At 38.2% G+C, this 22,284-nt stretch overlaps 2 protein-coding genes across 5 annotated transcripts; both read right to left on the bottom strand.

Annotated features, from left to right (window-relative positions):
* Positions 1 to 635: 635 nt before the first annotated feature.
* LOC137139782 (DDB1- and CUL4-associated factor 1-like) lies at positions 636 to 16,786 on the bottom strand. The gene is made up of 25 exons (XM_067527516.1): positions 16,574 to 16,786; positions 15,159 to 15,279; positions 14,996 to 15,072; positions 14,834 to 14,907; positions 14,604 to 14,717; positions 13,824 to 13,961; positions 13,066 to 13,662; positions 12,273 to 12,374; positions 12,020 to 12,178; positions 11,435 to 11,614; positions 11,128 to 11,337; positions 10,801 to 10,970; positions 10,555 to 10,679; positions 9,977 to 10,212; positions 7,727 to 8,805; positions 7,433 to 7,631; positions 6,236 to 6,318; positions 5,663 to 5,747; positions 5,322 to 5,555; positions 4,836 to 4,929; positions 4,289 to 4,393; positions 3,442 to 3,515; positions 3,267 to 3,362; positions 2,895 to 3,168; positions 636 to 1,985 (listed from the first exon to the last, which is right to left on the bottom strand). The coding sequence occupies exons 2-25, from the start codon at positions 15,269 to 15,271 to the stop codon at positions 1,930 to 1,932; spliced, it is 4,674 nt and encodes a 1,557-aa protein (XP_067383617.1). The 5' UTR covers positions 15,272 to 15,279; positions 16,574 to 16,786; the 3' UTR covers positions 636 to 1,929.
* A 225-nt stretch (positions 16,787 to 17,011) lies between these two features.
* ssuh2rs1 (ssu-2 homolog, related sequence 1) lies at positions 17,012 to 22,156 on the bottom strand. 4 transcript variants are annotated; one of them, XM_067527397.1, is made up of 14 exons: positions 21,979 to 22,156; positions 21,830 to 21,871; positions 21,674 to 21,735; positions 20,985 to 21,089; positions 20,572 to 20,647; positions 20,245 to 20,374; positions 19,991 to 20,051; positions 19,646 to 19,767; positions 19,494 to 19,556; positions 19,322 to 19,401; positions 19,108 to 19,200; positions 18,363 to 18,468; positions 17,926 to 18,033; positions 17,012 to 17,816 (listed from the first exon to the last, which is right to left on the bottom strand). In XM_067527397.1, the coding sequence occupies exons 2-14, from the start codon at positions 21,850 to 21,852 to the stop codon at positions 17,676 to 17,678; spliced, it is 1,170 nt and encodes a 389-aa protein (XP_067383498.1). In that variant the 5' UTR covers positions 21,853 to 21,871; positions 21,979 to 22,156; the 3' UTR covers positions 17,012 to 17,675. The 4 variants fall into 4 exon arrangements, with proteins under 4 accessions (XP_067383498.1, XP_067383500.1, XP_067383499.1 ...); XM_067527399.1 differs by having other exon boundaries at positions 21,830 to 21,843; XM_067527398.1 differs by lacking the exon at positions 21,979 to 22,156 and having other exon boundaries at positions 21,830 to 21,972.
* Positions 22,157 to 22,284: the final 128 nt, after the last annotated feature.

Raw genomic sequence — 22,284 nt, 5'->3', positions numbered from 1 at the left:
CTTTTTTAATTGACTTTATTACATGGTAGTGGTATCTCTCCTGAGGCACACTAGTTATAAATTTTCTGTTTTAAACTAAATCAGCTTTGGGAAACACGTGCAAGTAGTTCTCTTCTTACTTTTAGTAAGGTGAAGTGAGCAGCATGACATAACAACTGACAGAGTCAAACACAGACATGAATTACACAATTGTCTAAATTGTGTACACAATTTATCCAAATCAAATTTGGGTTATGAAATATGTCTATAGGTGGATAAGATATCCAAATATGGCCATGCAAACAAGAAAAAAAAAAACAATCTGCACAAAAACTAATATTTTACTGCAAGTCTGTGTTGGATCAAAAAATGTATTGCAATACTAGATAAAACCATTAGTATAGATCATTTGTGATCTAAACAAAATTCCCTACAGCTGAAAATATTCAAATACAGATCTCCTTCAGTACTGCTCACTTACAGGTGACCTGATTAAATAATAAAAGTGTTAAACGGATCTTCGTATTGGGTCCTTTTTCTGTGAGTGCACTTATGCTTGCTCTCTTTTAAGAGTCACAATTGTTTAGATACCGCTGTTTATGACAAGTCTACTGGCTGTAAGCATCACTCACACTTCATTAAAAGGCAGTCAAACCTATTTTTGCAGCTTTATTTATAGTAAAAATACTTTAGATACATACAAGCTGTACATAGATTGTGTCAAAAACAACAAAGTCTTTGTCTGGAAAAGAAATCCGAATGAGTAGATACAAGGCAAAAACATGGAAAAAAAAAAGTGAAATGTTTGTACTGCTTTTAAGAAGCGTGCAAGTGTAGGCATCCGTTTTCACAATATTGAGATTTTGTTTTCTAGTCAGTCTGGTCGGTCTAAACAGATTTGAAATGAAAATACCTTGATGAACTTTGGGGTTTAGTTTCTAAACGCTTTCAAGATTAAGCAACATCCTTTTACTTCCAATGTCATTAACAAAAGTCACTGTGTTCAGTCCTCAACATAAAATTAGGTTGTATTGGACCTTTGATGTTGCAAAACAGCCCAAACTCCTGCAGTCTAAGAATTATCCACTGCACTCCAATCCTTGTATAACTAAAAAAAGATGTGAAATTACTCAAAAGGTAGAGAGCTGTTGAAGCTTATGAATTTCTTTTATGTGCTGACCTAGTGCGTCAACGTTTTTTTACAGCATCAAAACTGGTTGTGGTTTCTTTTGCAATTAAAGAGCACCAAGCTGGTTTAATTTTTCTATTTCTACAATGAAAACAGGAGGCAACGTTCAAGAATGGCACTACTGTGTGTGGCATTTTGGTCATCGATTTATGGTGAAAGCGAAACCTGAAGGTGGGTTGGATGCTTGATGAACAATCTTCAACATTTCTCTGCATTACATTAGCTGCCTGATTCAATACTTTAGTACTTTCTGAAGATTTTTCCAAGCTGTATGGAAAAACATTGTACCCTCTGTCAGACCTGTAGCCCTGCAATGAAAGCAGTTTCTTCTACAAAGACTGATCTATTTTCAAACAGAGGCTTACAAAGCGAGTGACTCAATAAGACTCAATTACAGAGCCCTTAATATAATAAAATAAATTTTTTCCCCCACTGCATCTACACACAGGCCACTTCGCTCATCATCAAGTCCACTTGGTTATAAAACTATATCATGTACAATTAATTTTGTCCACCAGTCAATTTGTGTAAATTGGTTTTACCCTTCTCTATCTCTATTAGATTGTTCTTTTTTGGTGCTGTCACTCAGAGTCCCAAAGTGTGCAGACACCTACTGTTTCAAACTGGCAGTGCTCTAAGTCATTCCCCATTTTATCTGCTGATTTTGCCTTTTTTTTCTCGTCTCCTTTCCTGCAGCTCAAATATCTATGAGGCAAAGCCTTGACATGTCCAGTTGCTCAGTCCCAGATGCTGATGGCTCTTCACTCATTCAGGGATAAAATGATGTCATCCTCAAGGTCAGAGATATCTGAGCTGTCTGTTGGTGCAATAAAAAAATGCAGATTTAGAAATGTGACAGTCTTGGTGTGTAAGGAGTAAAAACTGCTAAAATAGCAAAAACAAAACAGCTTTAGGAACATTTGAAAGATCTTTTTTTTTGCTCGAAAATTCATGCCTCCTCTGTCAGTCATTTTCACAATGTCTGAAATCCACCAAGACAGCAGTTTGTTAGCTCCACTGAGAAAGGCAACACTTCCCCACAGTGACCAGACAAGTATGACAACACAGAAAATGGACCAACCATTAGTCTTTTTTTCTTGAGAATGCAGCTCTAGGCCCAGTTCTTTGAATGCAGCTTGCATGGTCCAGATTTACATGCTATTTTCAGCCTTAAGTGATCCTGTTAATTGTCATTTAAGTTATTTACTCCTTTGAACACAGATAGATGACTAATTTAAATCACCAATCACAGTGTGCTTTTCTTATGAAAATAAAGAAGCTTAAAAACATGGTTCCTTTTTTTCCACATTTTGATCTGTGGGTTTGTTGTGAATGTTATTATTATTTACAGCTTTACAGTAAAATTATGAGAACCACAACAGATTCTAAAGGCTTCTCAAACCAACCACTTCTTCTAAGAAAAGGAGTCTTTAGTATGTGCAAATCGCTTCATGACTGGGATTCATCCAGTCAGCTTTGAATAGCTGAAAATTATTAGTTCATTACAAGTTCATTCAAAAATCTGTGATGTTGCCACTGAAACAATTATTTTAACCAATTAACCATGAATACTGACAAAACTGGCAATAAAAAAAAAAATTATAAAAAAATCCTTAAAAACATTGGATTGAACTGGAACAAGCATTGAACTGATATACACCCCCTCTTCTCACTGTAAGATTTAATAAGAACTCGCTATGTATCGTTACCTCGAAGCTCTACTCACCATTGTCACCCTCTAGATCTACATCGTCATTATCAGAGTCATCCTCTTCGTTATCATCCTCATCGTCATCATCCCCAACTTCAGCATCCTCTTCAAGAAGACGTGCCACTTCCTCATCAGAGGGAGAGAATTCATCGTTCCCGTCATCCTCCTCTTCATCATCCTCATCTTCTCCACCGTTTTCATTCTCTAGCTCGGCAATAAGGGGATCTGTATCAACATCATCATCTGAGTCCTCATCGTCATCATCATCTTCCTCTTGATCGTCATCCTCCTGGTGTTCATTGGACCAAAAAAGCCAAAAACAAATAAAATTAATTTTTGCCTTATGAAATTAAATAGTCACTGCTTTATCAATTATAAACAACAAACCTGATCCTCTTCATCCTCCTCCTCTTCCTCTGCAAGTCTCTGTCGACCAACTTCATACAGCCTGCAGACTGTGTCAGTGTTGACAGAGTCTTGGTTCTAAGGGATAGATACAGTAATTAAGACAAATGTTTGCATAAAAAAAGGGGGGTAGGGGTATGTAAGGATAAGAATTTACCTCAATTACAGCCAGATAGCAGTCTTTTGTGTCCGTGCAAAGGTCAAATATGTTCCTCTTGACGTCAATTGTGGCTGTGAAAAGAACAAAATATGACAATAAATAACTCATTGCAACCCTTACATAAAATTGCAAGGGTTCAAAAGCAAATGAGTGTCATTATAAGGCAATCAGGCAATCAGAAACAAATGACGAGTGGATCGAAAATCAACAGTTAGCTGGATCCTGGAGGGGGAAAAAAAATCTGTATAATATATACTTAAAAAAATCAAATGAGATTATAGACAGGGCAGAAAAGGTCTTGTGTGTAAACAGAAAAATCATTTACATGGTGAAGGCTACACAGCAATTCAAGACTCCTCTTCACGATGTAGGCAAACATGTTTTATTATCAAATAGAAAACTTCATGACAATTAACTCAAAAGATTCATCACAACATGCAACTTAAACCCTGGTAAAAAGATTCTAGAGTTGCAATTCACAAATGCAAAGAGAAAGTGGTGCATTTCTGGAACAAAGTTCTACGTCCTGATGAAGCCCAAATCGACTTTTACCAAGGTGATGAAAAGAGTGGAGAAATAAAAAGAAGCAACTCATGATAACGCCTCAACTCATCTGTCAAACACTGTAGCAGTTGGGTTATGGCTTGGACATGCGTGACTGCCAAACTGGCAATACTGGAATTTAGTGGTGATTTCACTGCTGATGGAAGCAACAGGATGAATGCAGAGGTATCCAGAAACACTGTGAGAGTTAAGCCTCTCCAAAAAAAAAATAAAAGCTTAAATATTGTGAAAGATTATGGAGGGACATCATTTAAAGCAAGGTGAGGACAGGAAGCCTTACCAATTGGTTTGTAGTCTGTGGCATTAAAGGTCCTGAACGATGATCCAAATGGACTCTTCATCTGCATCTCCATCATTTCATCTTCATCGTCAGCCTGCAACATTGCTGCAAAAACAAAAAATCCACAGCAAGTGGAAGAGGGAAAACTAACCATACACAGCGAGCTGCATAGCCATGATTTTGGCTCTTGCAAGGTTTGAAAGGTTGGTGTGTGTGTGCAGTGCCATTGTGCCATGCCCATAGCTCTTCCTGTGAAATGGTGTTAACCAGTTGGCTCTCTGAGTTACCAATCCAACTGATTCTTATGTCCATTTGGCTCTAAGTGACTGTGGCTTAAAACACATGCATATGTGCACACGCACACGCACACATACACACACACCTCTCAGGTTCTATTTACACCTCTCTTCAAATACACACATGCTTACTGAGCTTCATAATATCCAGTTTTCCACACTAACACACCTTTTTTTTGGACTGACTGTGGAGTGTGTTGCAGGCTTGATGCCAAATGCTCTACATTTCCCAATATGCTGTGGTTTTTTACCTCCATAGATGACGGTGCCACAATTGTTAAAGACTATTCTGCACTGGTCCAGAGCAGGAACTGTGTGGAGGAGGTGGAAGGTCCGCAGATCCCACTGAAACTCCAGTTAAGGACGACGCCACACTTTTTCACTTGTATCAACTTAGATGTGATGCAAATTTAATTACACTGCGTTTTAAACTATTTGAGTAGTAAAATACATTTTTAGAGCAATTAATATTTAATGTTTAGTAGAGAAATAAAAGCTCAGTAGCGATCCCATCTTTGAAGCAACTACAAATTCTTAAATCCAGTTTTAAAGTAGTATCTATAGAATGTAATCACTTTGAGCAATAAATAAAAAACGCAGCAAATTTTTTCCCCAATCTTGTCACAACCTTTTTTCTTTCAAATTCAAAGATGTCTTAAAACCAGCAACACAAAACAAACATGCATTTCCATAAAAGCTCCATTCACTTGCACTGTCAATTCAAGTCTGAAGGATACAATTTCCGTGTTTATGATGACCTCCAGGCCGTTGGGATGAAACACGCCGCTGATATTCATGTTGAACTTATCAAACTTGTGGATGGCCTGAGCCGTGCGCACATCCCACAGCACACCATCGTTCAGTACCAGGTCATCAGTGGGGTTGAAGGTGGCACAGTTTCTCTTGTAGTTGTTAGCCAGATCTGGGTTGTTGAGAGTCAGAGTTACCTGCCCCGTCTGGATGTCATAAATCTGGCAGAGAGAAGCACGTGAACATGAGCACTCACCACTTTTGTTATTTTATTTTTTTTCTGTATTTACTATTTTGCATCACAATGTTAAAAATGTGTAATACGTACTCGTGCTATATGTTCCTTAGTCCCAATGACTCGATCTTGCGAAAGCTTACTGAACTCCACATAATGATCACCCAGAAAAGAATGCCTGACAACGAGAGCAATATTTCACATTTAATCCACAAACATTTAATCGAGTGAGAATGAGTATAAAAGTTAAGTAGTTTAAAACTACTGCAGAACCACTCTGAATGAATCGGCAAAGTCCAAAAATTGCCTTGATTGAACTGTGTGGATGAATGAAGCCAAAGTGCCTGTGTTTTCCATGAACTGAAGACCTCTGCCTGTAGGCAGTTAGCGTGCATAATTAAACACCATGTCATCTCCATTCGGCAGCTCCCTCTGTTGACAGCGAAAAGATGGTGTTTTGACTACACCATATACATGGAGGCAGTGGGATCACAGACTGGCATAAGCCATTAATAAACTGCCGTTCTTAAAACTGTGGAGATCACATGGACATTCTGGCATTTACACTTCCAACGTTTCAATATCTGAAATTTTATTTTAAATAAACACATTTTGTGTCTGGTTGGTTAAAATATAGGTTGACTTTCTTTAACAAATATTACTTACTTCATAATGAACACTGATTTCATGCTCCACAGTGCAGACAGAGGATAACTCCATGAGGCCGATGTAAGGAGCAGAGAGCCATCCTGAAAGTACAAAATACCCGTTAAAGATCACTTCAAAACATATAAAGATTCTTTCTCTGCATGAATTACAACACCAATTCCAAAAAACTTGGAATCCAATGATTTGCAAATCTCACCAACCCATATTTTATTCACAATAGAATAGAATAGAATATTAACAACATATCAAATGTTGAAACTGAGACATTTTACCATTTCATGGAAAATATAAGCTCATTTTGAATTTGATGGCAGCAACACATCTCAAAAAACTTGAAAGAGGGTGATGTTTTCTGATGTGTAGCATCCCCTCTTCTTTTAACAACTGTCTGTAAACATCTGGAAAATGAGGAAACCAGTTGTTGGAGTTTTAGGAGAGAAATGTTGTCCCATTCTTGTCTGATGCAGCATTATAGCTGCTCGACAGTCCTTTGCCTTTGTTGCTATTTTTTTTTTTGTTTTGTTTTATGATGGGCCAAATGTTTTGTATTGGCGAAAGGTCAAGGACTCTTCTCCTGCAAAGCCATGATGTTGTGATGGATGCAGTATGTGTTTTAGCATTGTCTTGCTGAAATATGCAAGGTCTTCCCTGAAAGACACATGGTCTAAATCAGAGCATATGTTGCTCTAAAACCTCTAGGTACATTTCAGCATTGATGGTTCCTTTCCAGATAAGTAAGCTGCCCACACCATTGGCACTAAATGATCAAATTGTTCCACAATTTGTTGGCACACCTGGTTACAGATTGGTGAACCTCTAGCCTTCTTTATATTTGAGAGGCTCTGCCTCTCTGAAATGTTCCTTTTATACCCAGTCATGTTACTGACCATGCTCCTCCATTTGTTTCTGAATAGCAGCAATTACTTTTCCAGTCTTTTGTTGCCCTTCTTCTAACTTTTTTGAGATGTGTTGCTACTATAAAATTCAAAATGAGCTAATATTTTCTATGAAATGGTAAAATTTCTCAGTTTCAACTGATATCTTGTTTATGTTCTTTTGTGAATAAAATATGGGTTGATGAGATTTGCAAATAATTGCATTCTACTTTTATTTATGTTTTACACAAAATCTCAATGTTTTTTGAATTGGGGTTGCATGAAAATTGTCGATAGATTAGAAACTTTGTCTACTCACCCGTGAGGGCTCGAGGTGAGTGATGGCTGAATTGTGACAGTTGTAGTTAGCTTCCTCCTGGCCTGTAAATACATTGTAGAGTTTGAGCTGTCCTGTGCACGTCCCAAGCATCAGGAACCGCTCACGGGCTGAGAAGGCACAACACATGAATCCACTTTCATCTTCGTCTGCTTCCCTAAACACTGAAATGGGACGAAACCTGGGCAAAGAGAAAATAACGTAGAGATATTTTTTTCCCTTGTGTTCAAGGAAGTAAACAGGAATCTAACAAAGCCGACAGAGGTGAGAACTTACCTGCTGAAGATGAGATGTCTGTCAAAGCATCCTCCATCTACTCCTCCATATTTGGGATATATAACCCTACGTGTGTGTCGCGATGTAAAGTTAATGGGTGCTTGACGTCTCTGCTTGGGCTCAGGGCACTGATGCGGCGTGAAGAGAGAGAAAGGAGGGCATGTTGCGACAGGGTTTTTACAGCGTGCATGCTGTTCTCTCAGGTACTCTGTAATAATGCTGTCCAATGCAGGGGGGGAAGGCAGGTGCCTGTCAAACTGCTTCTTCATGGCTGGGCTCTGGCTAAATGCGCCATGGTCAGACTTCTGCCTCAGCACCCGAGGTTTTTTGCAGCTCACTGTGCCGCACCCAGTTTGCCGTTCACGAGAGAAAACAATTCGTCCAATCAGTGGTGAGCCGTTGTTGTTACAGTGGGGGACGGACGTTGATGGGAAAGCAGCAGAGCAAGACCCAGTGGGCTGGGATGTAGAGGGTCGTGTTTGTAAATTACTGGATCCTGGGTTGGATGAATGAGAAGGATGGTTTCCAAGTCTTGACCCAACACCATTGGCCAACCTAGGTGTCCGGGGGAGAATAGCAGCAGGAGAGGCAGGTGGAGGAGGAGCGACTGGAGGAAAAACAGAAGCCGAATGTGACGAATGAGACAGACACGTCATTGGGAGATCTGCTTCCTTGGTGAGTGTGGTGGCCGTGTCATGAAGGCCTTTAGCGACGAGGTGGTTCCTAATAAGCAACAACAGTTCTTTTTCAGGGAAGGTGATCCTGGACTGAGCGACCACACTGGCTCTCTGGAGCCACGCCAGAGACACGTCTGTACCAATCAGCAGTGGTTTTCCAGAGATCCTTTCTATCAATTCAGCTGCAAACTTGCAGAACTTGACATGTTCACTGCGTTTGTCCTGGAGCACAGGCTCCTTCATGAGCTGCTGGATGTGTCCGCTGCTGAACAAAGGCAGCTTGCCGATGATCTGTCGGACGGAGCTGGAGCGAGACAGACCCACAAGAGCCTTACAGGCCAGAGCTCGGATCTGATCTGCATCTGTAATGGGCATCTTTACCGTCAGCAGAGAGAGCAGCACCTATAGGACAGAAGGGGAATTAAGTTAATAACAATAACAATATCAATAACAATAACAGAGGCCGTGTAATTGACATACTCGTCTGTGTAGCAACCATTGTAAGGAATGCACAAATTGTCTAAATGATAAGGAAAGATGCTTCAGTGCTTCCTTTGACATTTTCTTTTTCCTAAAAAGAAGAAAAGGAAATACTTCCGCTGCTGCTGCTCAGAGAATAAAATACTCACTGTTCCATAGTTAATGAAAAAGTGAATTTTATTGGTGTTGCCTGCTTTTCTACAGATATATAGCTCAGGTAATACAACAAATGACTGTGCATAGATGATTGATTGTGTCGTATTTTATGTTTACATCAATTACTCCTGGGGCCTTGACCACAATCCACAAGATCGACTAATTAGGGCTTCACTGGGCCTAAGGAGCAAAAGTGTACTATGATGATGATGATTATGAATATTATGATTTTTATTATTAGGATGTAGTTGAATGAATGTTTCCCTTTTTCTGATGGATCAATAATGCACACAACAAATTATTAATGTTCACTGTTGCAACTGCTTGAGAAGAGAGGACTAAGAAGATGTTCCTAAAATTAATCACATGTTTACATAATCACTGAATATGTTTATTTCTGAATTGCAGTGATGGATTAAGTATGTAACAGCATCAACACTGTTAAGAATTTCCAAAAAAATAAACTTATTTTGTTAATCGTAGTGTATCTATTTAGAGATAAACTGTCCTTTAGCTGCAAAGTAAGAATGAACATATGTAAAGCCTGAAACAAAAAATGTTTTGACTATTCATTTGAGAACCATCCATCACTCTTTCTTGTCATAATCATTTATATGAAAGTCATTTGTCTGTATCGGGTTAGCCCTGCAGCATGGGTAACTATGATTATTTGACCCTGTGATGTGGTTGAAGTGGTTTTGACCCACTTCATGGCACAGGTCTGAGGTAAAGTTGGTGCCTCATAGCATGATTGGTGTCTTTGACTAAATCAAAATTTTACAGCCTGACATTTGGTTTAGATTAAACGCATTGGAGGGTTGCACATTTTTGTTTTTCCAGTACAGAAGATGCATCTTTGTATCACCTGTCACAATGCACAATTATAGCTCAAATTTCATGCACCCTATCTTACAGAATTAAGTTAAAGTAACTCTACCTTGATACCATTGTTAGACTGCACCACATTCCACATCTTAATAAGGACACTCTCATTGGCTTTGGTCTGTTGAGGCAGCCGGCGACGGGGTGTGCCTGCAATGAATTTGCCAATGCTGGACATGCGTTTGTCTGGAGCACAGACGCAGTTGATGACAACCTGAAGAGCGGACTTCTGAATCTCTGCATCATTGACAAATACTTCTCCTTCTGCTACTGCCAAAACTATACTCATTCCTGAGAGAAAAAGCATTGGAGCTGGGAACAGATTTTATGAACTACAAGCAAAGACAGTAATAATTTCAATTTTATTGCACAACATTCCCAAAAAAAGGACTCGGCAATCCACAAAACAACCACAGAATGTAATAAATGTTATAATGGCAAAGATGTGTTAAACAAGAAATTTGACACCTTTTCTGTGGAATGGAAATGGGAAACACTCAGTTGGAGCTTATTCTAAATGGTCTTTTAATGAGCTAATCCTCTTTTAAGTCTGCTTGATAACAACTAAAATATTATCCGATTTCTAAATAAAAGTTAAGTTCTGACAGATGGATGTTTGCTAATAGCACCTACCAACAGTGGATACAGTTGATCCTCCCTCATCAAGCACAGCAACAGCCTCAGACAACAACAGCTGAGTCTTTGGAACAACTGTGAGGATACTCAGTATGTCAAGGGCATAGCGCACTGTATCACTCCTGCAGTAGAAGACAAAAAAGAAATAAAATCACTATTAAAATAACCCAATATCTCTTAAAGCACAATAAAAAGGAAAACATTTTCTACAATTAAGAAAAAAATCTAATTTCTTTTCCATACCTGCCATAGTATGTTCTCCAGTCACAGGCAATAGAAATCAGTTGTAAGAGAAGCTGGACACAAGACAGCTTGTGAAAGACCTCTGCTGGTTCCCAGTACAGCCGGAGTGGACCATACTCTATCAAAAACTCCATCATTTCCACCACCTGCTCACGACTATAACTGACTGCCTGGGGAATGAGAAAGAAACACAAATGATCAGTACAGGAAAATAAACTATAAATAATACATTGAAAAATTTTATAGTTTACATGTTACATTTACATGCACATAAGAATTAAGGTGTCCAGTAATGTAAATTACAGTTTTCCTTTCTCCTTTCTGTACCTTGTAGTATGGCTGGGAGTGAATGGGGGCCCCACCCTCTGTGCGCTGCAGGGATTGCTTCACCTGCTCCACCTTGATTGCCAGATGGGCCTCAAAGTACCTGCGCAGGGCCATGCAGGTGTGCTTGGCCGTCTGCCTGCTGGAGAAAATCTCATCATCACTCAGCAGTGCTCCCTGGTCCTCAGGGTTCAGGATTTCCAATGTGCTAATCTGGAAACAACCATAGTAATACACAAGACGCGCAAGTTATATTTTGTTAAATTGACATTGCAAGGTCCATACGCAGTGGACTGCTGCTTTGTCATACCAGATTCACGAGACGTCGGAGGCCATCCTGCTTGTCGAAAAGCTCCAGGACGGCACGGAAAGAAAAGGAGATGGAGAAGAACATGGTGGCATGGCAGCAGCCAGATGCATGTGAGCATTCCAGCAGCCACAGAGTGTAACCAACCACATCTGACAGGATGGAGTGGGGCAACATGCACACCTTGAGGGGACACAACAATGAATAAAACTGAACTCCTTCTAGAGCTAAATGGTAACATTTTTCTTCAAATACCTGAATATTAATATAAAATGTTTTTGTACATAATCTGTCTGGATCTATGCAAATTTCTATAAATTATGTTCTGACCCAATCAACACTGTATCCCTATGAAAGGAAAATAATATGTGCGGATAATTTCAAGTTTTGATAATTTTATCAATAAATTGTTAAATAGTTATTTATCAAGATTTCACAAAATGTATCATCATAACACAATATAATGACTGTCTTTGATTTAATGTCACGTTATCTTTAGCACATGCACTTAAACGCACAAAAAATGGTCACATTTACGACAGAAACCGTATTACTGTGCATTGGTGCATCTGTGTGTTAGCGTTATACCCTCTCCATCGCATCCTGATTATAGGCAAGGTAGTAGAGGCACAGAGACACTCCAGTAGCAGCCATGGATGGCCTGGGAATTTCCAACAACTTCTGAACTCCTCCATGAGCTACAAACTCTGCAGCAAACTTCTTGTGCAGCAGCAAAGATGCCAGGTACTGTTCAGTGACAAAAAAGTAAATAAAACTGAATAAAGAGCTTGACTTTGTGTTTGGGCACCATGTAGTGTCATCTACAGGAAAGAGTGTTTACCTTGAGAGCTTCAAAGGTGAGCTGCACATCATTGGTCTGCTTCAAATCCATATAATGCATGAGTAGCTCACGAGCTCCCATCTGCATGAAAACTGCCAGCAGCTGTGGTAGTTGAAGGAGTAATGGGCACAGAGAATGCAATAATGGTGACAATTTGCTTTTCTTTGAAATACGCTGAATGTATGAATGAATATATGCTAAAACCTATGGTAAATCATCCAAAACATACTTTAAAAAATCTAAAATAAAGCTCGACAGTCTTGATACCCAACAGGTAACCTTTCTAAACTGTATTTTTGAAATGCATAAGTTTAAAATGCTGACATCTGCTGGTAAGTCTGTGACAAGGAAAACAGAAACAAATTGTTTTCAATGATGAGGTGGTCTAAATGCTGCAAAATCAATTTTTTGACATGGCTTTTAGGTAGTCATACTTATTTACCAATCTGTGGGTTATTATCGTGATACATTACTTTACTAAATAAATGTCAGAAAAATTGTGAAAATGGCTAGGTATACCATTCCACAGCCCAGTTTTATTAAAACAGCATGTTTAATTCTTAACATGAGTCCAAAAGATTATCTGTTTTACATAAAATATAACAAGGAAAAGAATGATATTCTTTTATTTTTATAAACTTTACAATGTTTGGCATATTTAGGTTTAGAAAAAGACTGATATCAAAATATTTGAGTAATTTTAAGTTAACTGGCTAATTGTTCTACTAATTGTTCTAAATTTTAACTGCTCTAAATTTTACTACAGTGTGCAGGCTGATGATAATGGACCAACCTCCTGATACTCCCCCAGGGGAGTGAGATACTGCAGAATGAGCCTCTGCTCAATCTCCGGGGTCAGAGGGTACAGATGATAGTTGTTGCCAATAACCCAGGGGCTCATCTCTGACCAACTGCTGTTGGAAAGTTCGCTGAAGTTTCTTTCTGGCTCTGGTAAAGAGAAATTTAGCTTCTGTTTTGAAGTCCTTCCAGTCTCCCTCTCTGCCTTCCTTTTCAGGTAACTGCTACCATCAGACATGCCTTGGTGTATCAGTGAACCTGGGGCAGACATCGGCTTCATCATAGTTTTAACTGCAGAGTTGGCACGGCTGCTGGTCTTATGAGGGGAGCTGAGACGAACAGAAAGCTCGTTTTCAGTCTCAATGGTTGACAAGGGAATTTCACCATCCTCTTCTGGCCCCATGCTCTCTTTTTCAGCTCCATTTCTGTCCGGTGTGAAGGATTTGTCTTCAAAGCCACCATCAACAGCCTCCTCATCCAATGGTAGCAAAGGCTCACTCAGAGTCTTCCTGGGGCTGGGCCTTTTGAGTTCCCTTTTGTTTTCAGCATCCTTATCTTGAAGCTCACGCAACCGATGCAGCATCAAAGGCACCTGTCAAAGTAAATGTTGATGGACAGTTGCTTATTCACACCACCTACTGATAATTATTCTGAAAGTGATTTTCTGATGCTATAAGTAGTCTATAACTATGTGCATTCACATAATTCATTCATTTAAAATTGATATTTGAGACTGCAGAATTCCCTACTGACCAAAACGGAGTTCTCCTCCCTGTAGTTTGCTGCAATGTCCTGGTTCTCCATGGCACCTGCCAACAAGCCTGTGCCATAGATTCTGAGAGGCTGCTCAGCCTCCTGAGCCCACTTAAAGAGCCTCTCAACTATTCCATCCTAAGAAAGACAAGCAAACACCTATTTGAACAAATTCATTAGATAAAACACACAAAAGCAGGCAGTTAAAACAAAAATTGTGTTTTTTAAAAAGTTGTAAAATGTAATGAACTTGCAGGCTAGACTATGAAACGACAAACAAAAAACTAATTAAATGGTATGTGCTGTGAGACACATGAATTCGAGGGTAACGTGGCTTTCAAATCCTAATTAATAACGGTTTATCAGCAAACACAACCAGAGCAGCTCTGACTGAACTATCTTCACCATACTCCACTTTTATCCATTTGAAGATAACTTTGGTCATATTCTAAATCAATCACATTTTAAACAATCTCTATATGCCCCCCATATGCATACCTGTAGAGCTCTTATTGTTAAATTGTCATTATTGAAGATTGTTGAAAAATGAGTCATTAACAAAATTGATGAAGTTATCCTTCAATACCAAAGACAGCAGAAGAATCTTGCAGCTTACCCTTTATTGCTGTAATGATAATTACCGTACCTTTTAAAACTGAACAAATCATCTTGAATATGCATCACAGATATTACTGGCATATAATGGAAAAAAATTGTTTGTACAAGAAAAGAGAAAAAACTAAATGCTCTTAGCCCATGATGAAGTCAAGAATAACATACTTTTTCTTGAAAGACCACAGCTGTCTCCAATCCAGGCATGATATTCTGAAGCAGGCGACAAGCTGCAGCATTGAGGGAAAATTCCCGGCTGGTCATCACATAGCTATTCACCAACTATGAAGGGAAGATGTTAAAAATGTGATTAATAATAACCTCCTGAGTATAACACAACAAAATTATGCATGTTGTTTTGTACAATAACAGTCTCAATGTAGTCCATCCATTCTTACTGTGTTCATGAAGTCATCATTCTTAAACAGGATCTTGAGCAGGTGCCCTAAAACACATTCTGGGTCAGCTCTCCCTAGTGGCGAAGAGGTAAATGTCAAAAGCATGCATTCAAAACATTCAAATCTACCATTAGCTTGCTATTAATTCTTCTGTATTCATACCAGGATGTCGATCATCAAAAGGGTCTGGATCTGCTTTGTGGTATTCCTCTGTCTCCTTCTCTACAAGCTCTGAGATTCTAAACAATAAAGCACATTAAGACATTTAACCACCTTTACGTTAACTCATCCTAATGACACCACGGAAACAATCATAACCACTTACTTAGTGAGGATGTTAACCAGTTCCTGTGTACTGCCTTGTTGATCCCTCTCCCACTGTTCTAGAAGAGCAGTCAGCTCTGCCTTGGAGTCCACACTGGCAGATGCTGATGCCATAACGCTGCCTGTCAGGATGTTTAAGTGTACATTTTATTCATTTATACCAGGGTATTGGAATTATTTAAGGTTTTACTTAATGCTCCAATATGCTATTTAAGAATGACACCTAATATCATTCTACTCTATTTTACCCACCATTCCCTCCCCTTGCTCCGCTAGTCTCTTCTATTATCTGCTACACTTTATTCATTATCTTTACTTTATTATCTCATTACAATAAATCAGAATATTGCAAAATCCTCGATTCAAGCAGAAATACTTGGTTAGATGGATAATCCTAGCTTGAAAAGCTTTAGAAGCCAATACGTCTGTATTGCTTCTAATGCTGTTCTTTCAGTCTCACTTCACAGACAGACATCTCTCCAAAATAAAAGTCTAAAAGTAGTATATAGTAGCTATATATTGTATATTTAGTATAAACTAGTCCATGCAAAAATAAAATTGCTCCTGTGAGTGTTGCTTTTACATATATGCTCATCACAATTTATGTCATTAAAGTATTATTAGTGTGTTATTTTAAAATATAAATTCAGTTAAATGGCTTTGAATTGGAGACAACAGCTGCTAAAAAAATTACAAACATCAAGGTAGCTGCCAATTCATTCTTCAACAAACTCATTTAGCTGTCTAAACAACCTCTTTATATGGTTGACTGATTAAATTTATGACCAAGAAGCATTCTTTTATTCGCTTATAATATGTGTTGTATGCAAAAATCTTAGACCTTTTTGCTTAAAAGCAAATAAAAAACTGTCAAATAAGTCAAATAAGTGGAATAAAGAGTAAGAAGCAGATTCGCTCTACCGATTCACAAACATCACAGAGCTCAGTGTGCAGGTGCAGCAGCCCTCCAGGGACTGCAACTGTCACACGTAGTATTCAATTATAACTTCTCCTTTTAGCATACATATTAAAAAACTTTAGCAGACTTTATAGTTTCATTATGAACTATTATCTCAACTTAAACACTTGGCATGTCATCCTACATTCACTTACAGCCGATCCTTAGTGTCACATGCAGCTGCAAACTCAAACACTGCCTGTTGCGATTTTTGACTAGCATACACTGTGGCTAATCAAGCAGCTAATCTACTTAGCTGGCCAGCGACACTATAAAAGCAGTCACTTTGTCTTCTAGTCAAAGAGTTAACATTAAGCCCGAGGTGTCTGGGCTTATTGCGTCGGATTGAAATCATAGTCGAACCACTAACATTGGCCCGAACAGGTAACCTTACACTATGGTATTAGCTAGAAACATCGCAGGTAAACCAGGCTATGTAGCTAACATGCTAACGTTACCTCCGGGATCCGGTTAGTTCTTCTTCTGTTTTGACAAATTTACAAAGACTTGTGCCCAGCGATGTCAGTCCAAATCTGATAGTGCCCAAATGAATATCCACGTATCGATCTCCCTGTCACAGACAATCTTTAATTTGCATCATTGCAGCTTTGTGTTCACGGTTTATTATCATTATTGCAAACACGTTCTTCTCGTCATTCCATGAGCGACCGTCTTCTTTTGATGACGAAACAATTTATTAGCAAAACATCACGGTTCCATTTAACCCAACGCAATTTTTGAATCTTTGTTTCCACCAGTGTTTCGACATAGTTTTGTTTTGTGTGTTTCTACCTAACATTGTTTTGGTAGATTGGACGTGTATTTAGATATCTGTCTATTTCCAGTGTGGTCAAAGTGTGCATTGTTGAATTGAGAATGAAAAAGAATACAATATATTCAAATTGCTGATTTATTGGAAAGTATAACAAATTTTTATATTTCAAGTTCATAATCATATAACAATATATTCAAACAAAAATAACGCATTGCCTTGATATCAAACTGATTACTTTGAACACCTAATTATCATATGCTAATGTGATTTTTTTTTTTAAATATGTGAAATAAAAATTAAGCATTATAGCCCTGTAAGAAAAATCTGGATTAGGGGCGAATATATATGATTATATTATATATTGTGTTAGTGGTACTTAAAATTACTTGCATCCTGCACCTAAATAGAAGTACAAATACAACAAGTGAAGTCCTTGTAACTTAGTTTAAGTAAGTAACACAATTATATATTATAACATTACATTTTTTTTTAAGTACTGCATATGTTTGTATATAAAAAATGTCATTTGGAAAATAATGTAACTGTAAAAAAAAAAAAAAGCACAATATTGACTTTTTTCTGGTGTAGAAAGTGAAATTGAAAAAAAAAATAAAAACAGTAAACACTAGTAAAGTTTCCATGTTGTACTTGATTACAAAATGAGCATTCTGAGCATCAAAATATAATAAGGTCATAACTGCCCACATGTCAGGGAGCCCTTCAAGATGAAACTGAATATCTATGGCTTGTAGTGGGGGCAAATTGTATGACTACAACCAATGTAATTACATGACTGTACAGCAACAGGTAGCAGGGTAGTCGTCTGCATTAACTTGGAACTCGTTTCCATAAACAAAGTAAATGTGTGATTTCCCTTTCCACGAGTAGAACACCTTCGTAATGGGAATCAGCTCTATGGTTTGACGCTGCAGACAAACAGAGCAGATACAAAATGACATAAAACCAATATTAGGCTTTAAGCAAAGTCCAGTCTAAGCAAAATATTTGTATATTTTAAATAAATATTATCAATACCTGTTGTAAAATGCGTGACGTCTGGGAGAACTTGCTCAGGTGTTCACTCACAAGGCGCTGTGCAGCATTCACCACTGCAGGATCTGGAAAGCCCATCACTGGGTATACCTGTATAGGGTGATCAGATAATTTGAATTAGTGGTAAATTACTATCATATATCATGTTGTTTGTTTATTGATTTATAAGGACACATTTATGTTCACAAAAAGTAATATAAGCCTTAATTAAATTGTAACAACCACTGCATTGATTAAGAACACAACTGAAATTTAATCTGTGTAGATATATTGTAAATTAAGGTAAATGTGAAAAATAATGTCTAACAATATATGGTATCACAAAGTTCAGCAAGTCAAGTAAAAAGTTCCTCAAGAAAAGCTAAGCATTTCTATGCATGTATTTCTTGTGAACACTGAGAAAGAAAACAGTCTTTTACCATGTACTGAGAGTCTCTCAAAAGTTCTTTGCCAGACACCTTGCTAAGGTTGTTAACCTGCAATCCACTCATCTGCTCCACAACATAATCATCAGAGTTGTTGGTCCTGAACGCATACAAATAAAGTAAGTAACAATCAACCATTGATGCTGATAATCTTCAGATCATATTCATTCATTTTGTCAAAGCTACAATATGCAACCTAAAGCTACAGTACAGTATGTATTTTTTGAGTAGAAATATGCTCCAAAACTATGCATGCACTAAAATATCATCTATACATTGGTATCAAACAATATTTGTCTTTTTGACTAGTATCAGCTTATCAGCAAATAAGGTGGCAGAATACGACAATTGGTGTGCACCCGTCCAAATTTGTATTGTGGAGAGGTGCCATCAATGCCTGAAAGGAAGTCAGACTCACAGAACTGCACTGGCAGCAATGCAGAGCACTCATCTGAATGTTTTTGTGTGAGGCTCACTCTTCTAACCAATTAGAGAATCTTAACAGTTTTTTCTTGATTAGTAAGTTTTGCAGCATTCTTTACCCAAATCAATACACTCTTGAAAACATACTGTTCAAATAACTTTTCAAGAAGAAATCATTGAAACTAATTAAGCTTCAACAGCACCTCACCACATTAAGATACATTTTGGAGCATGTTTTTAAACAAACAAAACAATAAAAAAAGAGTTACATAAATGAGACATAATTTATAGATAAACCATACTAAAGAAACAGCACCATTTTACTGTGAGGCTGATGTAAACCAGAAGCTGTCCTTTTCCACGACATGTGTCGCATTGCCTCGATCCTTGCCCTTGACAGTGGCTGCAACTGTTAAAGAATACATGTTATTTAACAATAATATGCTTTAGCAAAAAGCAAACATTTCGTTGTTTACAAATGTTTCTTACTTATGCTTTACATGTATTAGAAATCTATGATTGCTGCTTACTTGTCCCTCCCTCTTCCATTGCAGTGGTGGCATCGATCACTGCCACGGAAACCAGATCCATTGCAAACCCAACAAACTTTCTGAGAAGATCAAGAAAATAAAACGTATCACCATGTTATGTAAGTAAACATGTTAATGTAATCTTTACATGGATTCTGTGAAAATTACTTACACTACCAGCGCCAGCACATTCTCTGCAAGGTTTTCGTGCCATTCCCAAACAAACATGGCAGCTCTGTAGATGAAATGATTCTCATCAGGAACGAATACAGTGTAACTGTGATTACAAACCCATTGTATATTATGCAGTATTCATTATTTTACCTTCACTGATGATGTGTAGGGAACCTTGATAATCTGTTTGCCATCCACAAAGAAATTTGGTGTTTGAGCAGGAATATCCCAAGGCCCTGGAGGTGGTTGGGATAAGGCATCCACTGACTGACCTGGTTTACATTAGATAGCATATTAGACTGTCACAGAGGAGTCATCCAAAAAGATTACCGACAGCCAAACTAGGGTCAAAACAATTTATTGCCATTTTTTTTACCATTATCTGACATTTCATAATCTAAATTAATATTTAAAAAGAAAGTCAACAAATTATTCAAACATCAAAATGACTTTACAGATCATAACGAAACGATTGATAAAGTAACAGTAACGTACCATTGTATGGCTCATGACTCCACTCTGTAGATCTTGTTTCAGTAAAGGTTTCAAGGCGATACTAAAACAAAACCAAGGTGGAAGAATAAACCAAATAAGATCTTTCTTGCACTGTCTGATTATATTAAACAAACAAACTGGTAGCACTGTTTGAACATTCGTGTATTGAGCATGCAATATCTACCATTCAATCGGTTACTCCTTCTTCTGTGTGTTTTTTTTAGAAACACATGCCAATATAGACCTATTCTCACCCTGTATGTATTGAATGCCTCCATATTTGTGATCACACCATCCTTTGCTGGTGCTGAACTGTAGCAACACTTCCCAGCTGCAAACTGCACAAATGCATTCCGGGCAGTGTCTTCGGATATAGATGGGATACTGTCGGTGGTGAAGGGGATGAGATACTGCATGTCATAAAGTTTAATCTTTTAAGAGGAAGTCATAGTTGTCAGAGCACCTGGAAACACTGGGATTTCTTTAATTCCTGAATCACATGATGATTAATATTACGCAACTGCAATTGCATTGCTGTTGCAATACCATGTTGAAAGAAGGGGGAATCATTTGAACCTTACTTCCACTTAGTTTGTTCACTTCCAGGCACAGGCTGAGGAGCTGGAAAAGCAGGCATTGGGGGCGGAAGAAATCCACCTACAACGATTTTAAAAAGTTTAAACAATGTCATTGTTTTATGCTTAGACAAATCATTCCTCATGCTTTTTTTACGTATAGCAGTACAGACGGTCAACTAAACTACATTAGCTAACACGAAGTGTTCCGAATGTTTTCTTGCGAGCGGACATAAAACATCAGGAACACATTTCAGAACCCCTACTAACTTATGACCTCTGCAATAAATACTAAAGTCTCCAACAAACACCCGTTGTTTTTGTTGCTTTGAGGTTGCACCAGAGCTGCAGGACTGGACTGATTTGGTTTTATCACTGTGTAAACATGTCTATTGAAGAGTATATGCTGAATACTTTACCTCCTCCTCCTGCCGTGGTCCCTTCATATCCTGGCATGCTTTCAAACATGGTGGCTGGAGGAGCGCTGGGGCCATGGGATTCAGCTCCGGCTGGGGCAAACATTGCTAAAACAACCATGAAGAACAACTGAGCCATATATTTGTTATATATGTAAAGAGTCCAAGTTTTACACAAACTGCTAACATATACCACAATTAAATATGAAATAAAGCTTCAAATTTAAGACCAAGAAAATTAGTACAGATTAATTCTACCGTACCTGCGTCGTAATATCCGATAAATTATCAATTTTTGAGTTGCACACATTTCTATACGGCAGCGTTCACGACCGTGTAAGTGTACAAGACTTACCAGGACCCCCCGTGTTAGTTTCCATTCTGAGAAAACCCGCAGCTACAGATTTGAGACTCACAAACAGAGCGTCGCCCTGTAAACTGTCTACAACTTTTCACGGAGCATAAATACAGTTCCTGATACAGCACTGCCTCCCACCAAGCCTTCACGTCGAAGTCACGTCAATAGCTCTGGTTCAAACAAAAGTGTGAACCAGAGCTCTCCTGTTACATGCATGGTGTGTATTGCCCAAACGGAAGTGTGCGATTGTAACACAATAAACGGCTCTACATCAGTTTCATAATAAATACTATCATAGTGTAGAAAAGTTAAATTACACATCAATCAATCTTACCGGGGGCCCCTTGTGCTGCTGGGACATAACCGGGGTTGGCATATCCGTAGTTTCTGTTCTGGCTGCAACGGGTATCAAAAGTTAGGCCCACAAGATTTGCATTAAAGTATGATACGTTTGGTTAAGATTAAACTCAGAAACACAACTGTCACTCACCTCATAATAGGTTGCTTCTCCATATAAATCGGCGTTAAGCGACTAAACAAGAAAATACAAACCGTTCAACTGGTATCAGTAAATTATACGTGCTGTAAGTTAGACAGTATATTATCAATTATCATGTGACAAAAAGCCAAATGTTTTACCTTTCCCACACTCCACCCACGTCAGCTGACACTTTTCTTCCTATTTCGAGAGCTTAACAGGAACGAAGCTCAGCTTTTTGTGGTGTTTTTGGTTCGTGTTGTGTTGAAGCAGACTTTAATCTTCAGTTAACAAAAAATGAAAGCGACCCCAACCACATCTCAAGTATTCAGGAAGTGCGTAACAATCTTCCCATAAGCAGTAAACGCATTTTTACGGTGAACGTAAAGATGTTTAAAACATGCAGTCAATAACATATGCGTTACGAGAATTGTTGTGTGTGTATAAATAACCTATTATTAAAACAT

Source organism: Channa argus, chromosome 13 (genome assembly GCF_033026475.1).
Source record: "Channa argus isolate prfri chromosome 13, Channa argus male v1.0, whole genome shotgun sequence".
Classification (NCBI taxonomy): Eukaryota; Metazoa; Chordata; class Actinopteri; order Anabantiformes; family Channidae; genus Channa; species Channa argus.
Note: the sequence above shows the minus strand (reverse complement) of the source record. Positions and strands in the feature narration are given on the sequence as shown.

Coding starts and splice junctions, on each gene's coding strand:
- LOC137139782 (XM_067527516.1), bottom strand. CDS start 15,271: ATGGCATCAGCATCTGCCAGTGTGGACTCCAAGGCAGAGCTGACTGCT. Junction 12,179..12,272: donor TCACCTTTGAAGCTCTCAAG/GTAAACACTCTT, acceptor GTCACTGAACAG/TACCTGGCATCTTTGCTGCT. Junction 1,986..2,894: donor AGATCTAGAGGGTGACAATG/GTGAGTAGAGCT, acceptor TTGCACCAACAG/ACAGCTCAGATATCTCTGAC.
- ssuh2rs1 (XM_067527397.1), bottom strand. CDS start 21,852: ATGGAGAAGCAACCTATTATGAG. Junction 21,090..21,673: donor AGCAGCACAAGGGGCCCCCG/GTAAGATTGATT, acceptor TGGTTGTTTTAG/CAATGTTTGCCCCAGCCGGA. Junction 20,052..20,244: donor AGGCATTCAATACATACAGG/GTGAGAATAGGT, acceptor GTTTTGTTTTAG/TATCGCCTTGAAACCTTTAC.